Raw genomic sequence first — 10,610 nt, 5'->3', positions numbered from 1 at the left:
CTTGCAAGATAGAATTCGAGTCATGGTAGTGGGAGCGGGGAGGAAACCTTTAGGAACTAGAGGAAGGTTGTATTTCTCATCATTGTTCCCTGGGTTCTTCTTATGAGAAGGCCATACAGGTTTGATTCCACTCCATAGCCAGGAGGTTCTAGTTGATATAAAATTATCTAATTACCACATCTACCCTCCCTGTCCCTTCCCTATTCATTTGGGCTGTAAGCTGCTGTGAACTGAGATAATAATGCACTCACACCCCCAATAGTCTGCTTCACTGACTACCAGAGCCCCCACATAGACAGGGCACCAAACTTCAGCCATGAAGTCAGTAAGGCAGACCTCCTCACAGCTCCATTTGGACTTTGCCAGCACGTCCCTGGGCCAAACACTGTTAATTGCAAGTGTATTGCATATTATTACAGAAGACCAGAGCAACAGAGTTTATTCTCATAGTCAACACTGTACTTACCTCTCTGAACTACTTACAGCTCAGGCATCTTTAATCTACTGGACAGATGCACCAAGAAATCACAGTTCTTGTCTGTCTGCTCTCCCTTTCAGTCAGTGCTGCAAATTGATGACTGAGGCTGCTATGTACTGCGAAGTACACATCTTAAGTGTAAGGTAAACCCACAGCTAACATACTCATGGGTAGACGAGAGTCAGTTCTCCCGGATGGCTTCTGCTTCCTCTGCCCGTGTCATCCTGAAAAAAGGCACACTATTCCATGGGTCTATTTCGGGTGTAGCAATACCTCTCTGAATCAGACAGATTCCGTTGCCTAGCAGGCTACTGAAAATTGCTACAAAAGGCTCAAGCTTTGGCTTCTGCTCTCACAGTAAACACTCTATTGGCTTCTTGTACACCTCACAGCTCAGGCCTATGAAATCTACAGGATATACTTTGCAGAGAGTGCATTTATATCCAGCTACTCCAGTTTCTTTGTTTTGTATTTTTTAAAACATTATATTGAGGACTCTTATAGCTCTTGTAACAATCCATCCATCAAATTGTATCAAGCACATTTGTACATATGTTGCCATCATTATTTTCTAATTTCTTTTCTTTTAAATCATTTTATTGGGGGCTCGTACAACTCTTATCACAATCCATACACACATCCATTATGTCAAGTACATTCTAGATATTTATTTTCTATTGAGCCCTCCCTTTGTGTCAGCTCCTTTCCCCCACCCTCATGGCACCTTGATAAATTATAAATTATTATTTTCATATCTTACACCAACTGCTGTCTCCTTTCCCCCAGTTTCTATTGTGCGGCCCCCTCATGGAGTCCTGTTAAGGCTTAGGTTAGGCACTGGTTGCCAAATGCAATGTCTGTGGTTCAAACACAGCAGTTGTTGTGCAGAAAATGATGTGGCTTTCTGGTCCTGTAAAGATGTACAATCTCTGAAACCTATACTTGGTTGTTATGAGTCAGAATCAACTTGCGTAAACCCTACCTTTCAGTTAGCGCTAAGGACTGCTAGAGGCTGTTATGTGATAAGAAACAGACATCTTGTGGATTCTAGTTCAAAATGATCAACTGATCACAGGGATACTAGCTCCCCATACAAAAATCAGGATTAAAACATAAAGAAAAAATGAGGTAGAAGCAATATTATGAAATGAATAGAAAAGTAACCTGAATCTTTCAAGGACCAGAAATGGTAGGAGAGAGAAGAAAAGAAAACGAATGGGTAATGTGACCACAAGGTGTCTAACCCTTCATCTCACCTGCCTAAATCACAGTAGGCTTATGTGAGCACCTCACTCCCAGGTGGTGTGCACTCCATACACTCTGGCCCCCACACTGCCGGCACCCTCCTTGTTTGTTGGCTGGTACATATGCTAGTCATATGCTGACGGCTTGGAGAGCCTGCAAAACCACTTCACTTCCCAGCCACCACGCATCCTACTCTCTCCAGGTCCCCAGCTGGCCTGCACTCCTTTAGGCCCCTCCTGGCCTGTGTAGGACTGCCTCATCTACTAGCCAGTACCACACTGAGACTTCCAAGTCTGTGCTCAGCCTCTCCTCCTGGATGGCTCCCACCTTAATTCCTATCCCATGGGCTGCCTTGCTTGACCCTTCTTCTGGAAGTAACATGACCACCACTATCTCCCCCTCCCAAACAGCTTTCACCCCTCTTCCCTCTGATGGACATCGTCACTTCCTGTATGGCACAAGCCCTGCCTGCTTAACAAAGGGGGAGGGGGAAAAAAAAGAGATCCAAATACCCTGAACAAGAAATGAAAAGGGTGACATTACAACAGGTACAAATGATATAAAAAGAATAAAAGCACACTATGAAAAACTATATTCAAAGAAATTCAAAAATATGGAATATATGGATAGACACCTAGCAATAAGTCACTGTGTTAGTCTGGGTATACCAGAGAAACAAATCCACAGAAACTCATATGTATAGAAAGAGAGTTTTATATAAAGGGTAAGTAGTGTACATTAAGAAAGCATCCCAACCCAGTGCTATCCAAGCCCAAAAGTCCAACATTAGCTCATATGTCTGACATCAATCTACAAAGTCTACCTCAATCTCACAAAACACATGCAATGACACTGACTGTTGGCAGAAAGCCGAATAAGTGAGCGTGTAAGCATCTCAGCGCTGGCAGGGGTCTCCACGAGTCTGCTCCAGCACCCAGGGCTGCATCAGGGTAGGTCCATGTGGCTTCTCCTCAGGTTATGTTTCACAGAAAGTGAGTCTTGCCAGCTGAAGCAGGGAACTAGCTAAGGAAGCTGCACCTGGGTCCAATCATCAGAGAGCAAGAGACCCGATAACTAGAAAGGCACACAGATATTGAAAAATTCAACAGATCCGTAACAAAAGAATTAGGGCAGTTCATAAGAAAAATTACTAACTAAGAAGAGCCCAGGTCCAGATGGTTTCACAGGGAAATTCTACCAATTCTTCAAAGAAGATTTGATACCAGGAATACACAAACTCTTCCAGAACACAAAAAAGACAACAAACTTCCAAAGACATTCCGTGAAGCTAGCATAAAACTGATACCCGTACCAAGCAAGGACCCCACACAGATCAAAAACTATAGACCAATATCCCTCATGAACACAGTCGCTAAAGTCCACAACAAAATCCTGACTAATAGAATGCAGCAGCATATCAAAAAACAGAATTCAACATGACCCAGTGTGATTCATTCTAGGGTTGGAGGTATGGTTTAATATTCGAAAAACAATCAATATAATATACTAAATAAATAAGGCAACCAATAAAAACCACATGATCATATCAATAGAAGCAAAAAGGGCATTTCACAATAATACTCAACACCATTTCTGTTCAAACCACTCAGCAAAACAGGAATAGAAGGAACATTTTTCAACATAATAAAAGCCATATCTGAGAAACCAACAGTCAACATCATGTTTAATGGGGGAAAGCTAGAAAAATTCCCACTAAAACCAGGGACCAGACAAGGAGGTCCCCTGTCACCAGTCTTATTCAACATTGTGCTTTAAGTTTCAGCTAGAGTCATTAGCAAAGTATATATATAAATAGGCAAAGACGTGAAACTCTAGCTGTTTGCAGAAGATATGACCCTATATATAGCAAACCCTAAAGGTTCCACTAAAAGTCTATTGGATACGCTCTACCAGCAGGGATCGACGGCGTGATGTCCCACAGGAAGTTCTCGGCGTCACGGCACGGTCTCTGGGCTTCCTGCTGCGCAGCAGCCGGCACCGCGGGAAGGTGAAGAGCTTCCCCAAGGATGACGCCTCCAAGCCGGTCCACCTTACGGCCTTCCTGGGCTACAAGGCCGGCATGACCCACATTGTGCGCGAGGTCGACAGGCCAGGCTCCAAGGTGAACAAGAAGGAAGTGGTGGAGGCGGTGACCATCGTGGAGACCCCCCCCATGGTGGTGGTGGGCATCGTGGGCTATGTGGAGACACCGCGCGGCCTCCGGACCTTCAAGACGGTCTTTGCCGAACACATCAGTGACGAGTGCAAGCGGCGCTTCTACAAGAACTGGCACAAGTCGAAGAAGAAGGCTTTCACCAAGTACTGCAAGAAGTGGCAGGATGACGAGGGCAAGAAGCAGCTGGATAAGGACTTCAGCAGCATGAAGAAGTATTGCCAGGTCATCCGCGTCATTGCCCACACCCAGATGCGCCTGCTCCCTCTGCGCCAGAAGAAGGCGCACCTGATGGAGATCCAGGTGAACGGGGGCTCTGTGGCTGAGAAGCTGGACTGGGCCCGAGAGAAGCTGGAGCAGCAGGTGCCAGTGAACCAGGTGTTCGGGCAGGATGAAATGATCGATGTCATTGGGGTGACCAAAGGCAAAAGCTACAAAGGGGTCACCAGTCGTTGGCACACCAAGAAGCTGCCCCGAAAGACCCACCGAGGCCTGCGCAAGGTGGCGTGTATCGGGGCCTGGCATCCTGCCCGCGTGGCCTTCTCGGTGGCCCTCGCTGGGCAGAAAGGCTACCACCACCGCACAGAGATCAACAAGAAGATCTACAAGATTGGCCAGGGCTACCTCATCAAGGACGGCAAGCTTATCAAGAACAACACCTCCACCGACTACGATCTCTCTGACAAGAGCATCAACCCCCTGGGTGGCTTTGTCCACTATGGTGAAGTGACCAACGACTTTGTCATGCTGAAGGGCTGCGTGGTGGGGACCAAGAAGCGAGTGCTCACTCTGCGCAAGTCCCTGCTGGTGCAGACCAAGCGCCGTGCCCTGGAGAAGATCGACCTCAAGTTCATCGACACCACCTCCAAGTTTGGCCATGGCCGTTTCCAGACCGTGGAAGAGAAGAAAGCTTTCATGGGACCACTCAAGAAAGACCGAATTGCCAAGGAAGAAGGCGCATAACAGATGGTGTATCTGGTGGGATCAGAATAAAGACTTCTTTTCCAAAAAAAAATAAAATAAAATAAAAGTCTATTGGATACAATCAACATATTTACAAAGGTACCAGGATACAAAATTAACAATCAGAAATCAATCAGATTCCTGTATACCAGCAAAGAGAGCTATGAAAAACACATTAAGCAAACAATACCAGGGAGGAGACAAGCCACTCAGGGTGCAGTGTAGCAACAATGAAACATACAACTTTCCTCTAGTTCCTAAATGCTTCCCCCCAAGTCCACTATCACAATCCCAATTCTACCTTACAAATCTGGCTAGACCAGAGGATGTACACTGGTACAGATAGAAACCAGAAACACAGGGAATACAAGGTGGATGATCCCTTCAGGACAAGTGGTGAGAGTGGCTATACCGGGAGGGTAGAGGGAGGGTGGGTTGGAAAGGGGGAACCGATTACAAGGATCTACATATAACCTCCTCCCTGGGTGACGGACAACAGAAAAGTGGATGAATGGAGACGTCGGACAGGGCAAGATAAGACAAAATAATAATTTATAAATTATCAAGGGTTCATGAGGGAAGGGGGAGCGGGGAGGGAGGGGAAAAAAATGAGGAGCTGATGCCAGGGGCTTGGGTGGAGAGCAAATGTTTTGAGAATGATGAGGGCAATGAATGTACAAATGTGCTTTACACAATTGATGTATGTATGGATTGTGGTAAGTGTTGTATTAACCCCTAATAAAATGATTACAAAAAAACACACACACATGAAAATGGCAACACATGGACAAATGTGCTTGACACAATGGATGGATGGATTGTGATAAGAGTTGTATGAGGTGAGCTCATCACTGGCAAGACCCAAGAGTGAAGGGTGTCCTCTGTTCCTAGCTCTGGCTTATCATTGGCTGACCTACAGACTGAACTGTACCCACCACTGGATGCAGAAAGAGGAATTCATGCAGCCCCTCATGTGAGTGAGAAATTAATCCAGCTGTTCCGGAACAAGAGTGAATTCACCTTTCTGGCCACAATCCAGAAGAAGCCATATACTTCCGGGGTGATACTGTCCATTCGAGAACTGGCAACGGAGTGACACATACCAGAGGGACCGGGCAGAATTCAACCCAGGAGAGTTGCTTAGAGGGAAATTCAACGCTGCTAGAACGCAGGAGGAGCATCATAAAGATAAGTAGGCACAGACCCCCTCTGTTTTAAGGGGCTGGGGGCTTTTGGCTTGCATCAGTGGAAGCTGGCTGGGGCTTGATCCTGGCCCCGCCACTGCCTCTGCCAGAGCCGGGACCATTTAGAGCCTGGGAGGGGGTGGGGCTTGGTATCAACAGCCACTGTTTGCCCCCGCCTGCCTCGGGGCAGGGACTGGACCCTTGTAGCTCCACAGGCAGGGAGCGGGGTTCAGCTACATTGCTGCTTTTGTTTCATCTCTGCTCTCTGTCCCCCCACAGTACTGGAGGTCTGTGCAGGGGCTTTTTATCAGCTCAGCCACAGCTTGCCGCTGCCACCTGCTTCAGGGCAGGGACTAAACCCTTGCAGCTCCACTGGCGGGGATCGGGACTCAGCTACATTGTTGTTTTTGTTTCCCTCTTCTCTATATCCCTGGCACAGTCTAAGCGGTCTTACTTTTTTATTATTTTTTCTGCTCTTTGTCTCTTTCCTGTTCTCTCACACTCCACTGCTGACCTCCAGACCACTCCCCTTAGCCTAGGGCATTTACGCCTGCACCACACCCAGCTAGGTGAGCTCCACCCTGTGTAGCCAGCCCAAGGCTGGGGAAAGCCCTGCTTTACCTCCAGGGAATACTCTGCCCAACTTCTTACCAGGGAATCCTGCCTGTGTAACTGGGGGCATAAGGCAGCCAACACTAGTCAACATTCCAAGCTGTTGCAGGAACCTCTGCCCAATCTCTGCAACACCAAACAGGCAACCCACCAGCCTTCTGGGGCACTTCCCTGAGAGGGAAGCCACAGGAGGATAAAGTGGTAGGTTAATTCCATAGTGAAATTAGTTGTAGGCAGTTCAAAGAGCATTCCTACAAGTCTCCGAGAGAGAGCAATGCTCTTCAACTCCCTGGAAAATGGCACCTGGCTCCTCTAAAACGCAACACAAACCGTCATCAACCCCAATGACTTCAACAAAAAAAACCCAGGAGAAACAAAAGGCAATGGCAGAAGATGGCCCGAACATAACGACATGCATAGAAGCAGACGAACTGCCACAGAAAGAAATTTTCAGAAAGCTGCTTGGAGTTATACAGGATATGAGGGAAACAATACAGAAAAGGGATTAAATGGTAGAGGAGATAAAGGCGATACACCAAAGGGAAATACAGGAGCTTAGAGAGGAGATAACAAAAACCAGTAGCAGAAACACAGACCTCGAGAATCGACTGGAGGAAGTAGAGAACCACATCAGTGACTTGGAGGACAGGCAAGCAGACTAACAAACATGAACAAAAATCTAATAATATACTCAGACCTATCAGCAGAAACTATGAAGAAGAGGAGAGTGGAGTGACATATTCCAAAAATTGAAGGAAAACAATGCAAACCCAAGAATACTCTACCCAGCCAAATTATCTATCAAGATAGATGGAGAAGTAAGAGTCTTCCCAGACAAGGAAAAACTCAAAGAATACGTCAGAAGAAACCCAGCCCTACAAAAGATCCTTGCGGACCCAGTACGGGCAAAAGAACAACATTCACCAAGCATAAATGAGAGACCACATAGAACAACCTCACCCAAAGGGCAACAAAGAGAAAACAGACCCCAAGATAGCATTGGCTTAAGGCTGGAAAAAACTCAAAAATGAAACACACACACATGCACAACAGGCTAATGAGAAAGGAAGTCCACAGATGGAGATAATAACCCTGAAGATCAATAGCCTGAACTTACACATTAAAATACTGAACTAGCAGACTGGTTTAGAAAACACAACCCATCAATCTGCTGCCTACATGAGACACATCTCAAGGCTACAGACAAAAATAGGCTGAGAATCAAAGGCTGCAGAAAGGCATACCAAGCAAACAATTCAAAAGAAGCAGGGGTTACAATCCTAATCTCAGATCAAATTGACCTCAAAGTGCAAACCATAAAGAGATAAGGAGAGACACTATATAATGCTCAAGGGAATGGTAGACAAAGACCCACTAAGCATTGTAGACATATATTCCCCGAATGAGAGACCCGCTGAATACATTAACCAAACACTCCAAAAGATTAAAAAAGAAATTAAAGCCTCGACAATTAAGAGTGGGTGACTTCAATATACCACTCTCTGAGAAAGATGGATCACAGGGAAAGAAAGACAACAAGGAGGTTAGAGATCTAAATAATACAATTAGACAATTTGACCTGATAGATATTTACAGAGCTTTTCATCCAAATACAAAATAATTCACATTTTTTTCAAGCCCACATGGCACATATTTGAAGATATACGTACCACATGCTGGGGCATAAGGTGACTATACATAAATTTAAACACATTGATATCATACAGATCTCTCTGACCACTGTGCCATAAGGCTGGAAATCAACAAAAGGAAGACAAAGAAAACAAGAGCAAACAATTGGAGGATGAATAACTTTACTGCAAAAGGAGTGCGTACTGGCACAGATCAGAGATAAAATTAGGAAATTTCTAGAAACGAAAGAGAATGAGAACACGACATACCAAAACTTATGGGACACAGCAAAGGCAATTAATTATCAGAGGGAGTTTCATAGCAATACATGCACATCTGAGAAATTAAGAGAGACTCATGATTGATATGCGGCACAAAATTTATAACAACTAGAGCAGGACAATCCTACTAATAGCAAAAGAAAATAAATTATAAAAATCAGGGCTGAGATTCAGGAGAGGGAAAATGAGAAAACTATGGGAAAAATTAATGCTGCTAAAAGTTGGTTCTTTGAAAGGATAAGCAGAATCTACAGACCACTGGCAAACCTAACCAAAGAAGGAGAGAACAAATTTCAATAGCAAGAATAAGGGATGACAGAGGGTACATTACAACAGATCCTAATGAAATCAAAAGGATACTTACACAGTAAGACAAAGGATTGTACTCCAATGAATTCAACAATTTGGAAGACATGGACAAGTTCTTGGAAAAACAATCCCTCCCTAGACTATCCTCGATGGATGTCAAGAATCTCAACAGACCCATAGCAATAGAAGAAATAGACAAGGTTATCAAGGGATTACCAACAAAAAAAATCCCCTGGAACAGATGGCTTCACTGGATAATTCTACCAAGCATTGAGGGAAGAACTAACACCAATCCTACACAAACTTTTCCAGAACAGAGAAAAAGACGGCAAACTCCCAAACTCCTTCTATGAAGCTAGTATAACTGATACCAAAACCGAACAAGGATCCCACAAGAATCGAGAACTACAGACCAATATCCCTAATGAACATCGATGCAAAAATCCTCAACAAAATACTAGCCAACAGAATACAAAGTATATAAAACTTATAATTCACCATGAACAAGTGGGATTCATACCAGGGATGCAGGGATGGTTCAACATACGAAAGACCATTATTATTATTCATTACATTGACATGAAAAACTATAAGAACCACATGATATCGATAGATGCAGAAACAGCATTTGACAACTTCCAACACCAATTCCTATTTAAAACACTTGAGAAGATAGGAATGAAAGGAAAATTCCTCAAGACAATACAAGCTATATATGAAAAACCAACAGCCAACGTGGTAGTCAATGGAGAAGAAACTAACACAATCCCACTGAAAAAGGGGACCAGACAAGGATGCCCCTTGCCCCCACCCTTATTTAATATCGTGCTGGAGGTTTTAGGTAAAACAAAGAAGAGACATCAAAGGTATTCATCTGGGGAAGGAAGAGGGGAAACTATCATTATTTTCAGATGATATGATTTTATATATGGAAAATCCCAAAAGTTCCACAAGGGGAGCACTGGAAACAATAGAGGAGTTTGGCAGAGTGGAAGGATACAAGATCAACAAACAGAAGTCCATCGGACTGTTATACACATCAGATAAGACCACAAAAGAGGAGATCAAAAAGGTGGTACCCTTCCAATAGCCAAGCACAAATTGAAATATCTAGGGATATACCTGACTAAAAGAACAAAAGATCTATAAGAGGAAAACTACAGAACACTATTACAAGAAGCCAAGAGCGACCTCAACAAATGGAAGAATATCCCATGCTCGGGATTGGAAGACTCAATATAGTCCAGATGTCAATTCTGCTAAAGGCACTATATCAGTTTAATGCAATCCCGATACAATTACCCCCATCTTTCTTCAAAGAAATGGTAAAACTGATTACCAACTTCATATGGAGAGGGAAGAAGCCCAGAATTAGCAGAGAACTACTCAAGAAGGACACAGTGGGAGGGCTTGCTTTACCTGACTTTAGCACATACTATATAGCCACGGTTGTCAAAACCACATGGTATCGGTACAATGACAGATACTCAGACCAATAGAAAAGAACTGAAAACCCAGAAATAAAATCATCAGCATACAGACAACTGATCTTTGATAAGAGCCCAAAAAATATCAAATGGGAAGCAGAAGCCCTCTTTAACAAGTGGTGCTGGAAAAAATGGATATTTTTCATAAAAATGAAGCAAGACCCTTATCTCACTCCATTCACAAGAATAAACTCAAGGTGGATCACAGACCTTGAAGTTAAACCCCAAGCTACTAGGGCCATCAAT

At 44.1% G+C, this 10,610-nt stretch overlaps 2 protein-coding genes across 2 annotated transcripts in view; one reads left to right on the top strand and one right to left on the bottom strand.

The window, feature by feature from the left end:
- Positions 1-10,610, bottom strand: part of SPIRE1 (spire type actin nucleation factor 1) — a 173,840-nt gene that overhangs the window by 89,773 nt on the left and 73,457 nt on the right. The gene's annotated exons all lie outside the window — the stretch shown is intronic.
- Positions 3,634-4,897, top strand: LOC101651721 (60S ribosomal protein L3-like). Its single transcript, XM_013007584.3, is given in 2 exon segments — positions 3,634-3,688; positions 3,691-4,897. Coding segments are annotated over 2 exon segments (1,203 nt in total). The 5' UTR covers positions 3,634-3,654; the 3' UTR covers positions 4,860-4,897.

The sequence above is a fragment of the Echinops telfairi genome, unplaced genomic scaffold, assembly GCF_000313985.2.
Source record: "Echinops telfairi isolate 266 unplaced genomic scaffold, ASM31398v2 ScPeMD7_24;HRSCAF=84, whole genome shotgun sequence".
NCBI lineage: Eukaryota > Metazoa > Chordata > Mammalia > Afrosoricida > Tenrecidae > Echinops > Echinops telfairi.
The sequence above is the reverse complement of the archived record's forward strand: the minus strand, read 5'-3'. Positions and strand labels throughout refer to the sequence as shown.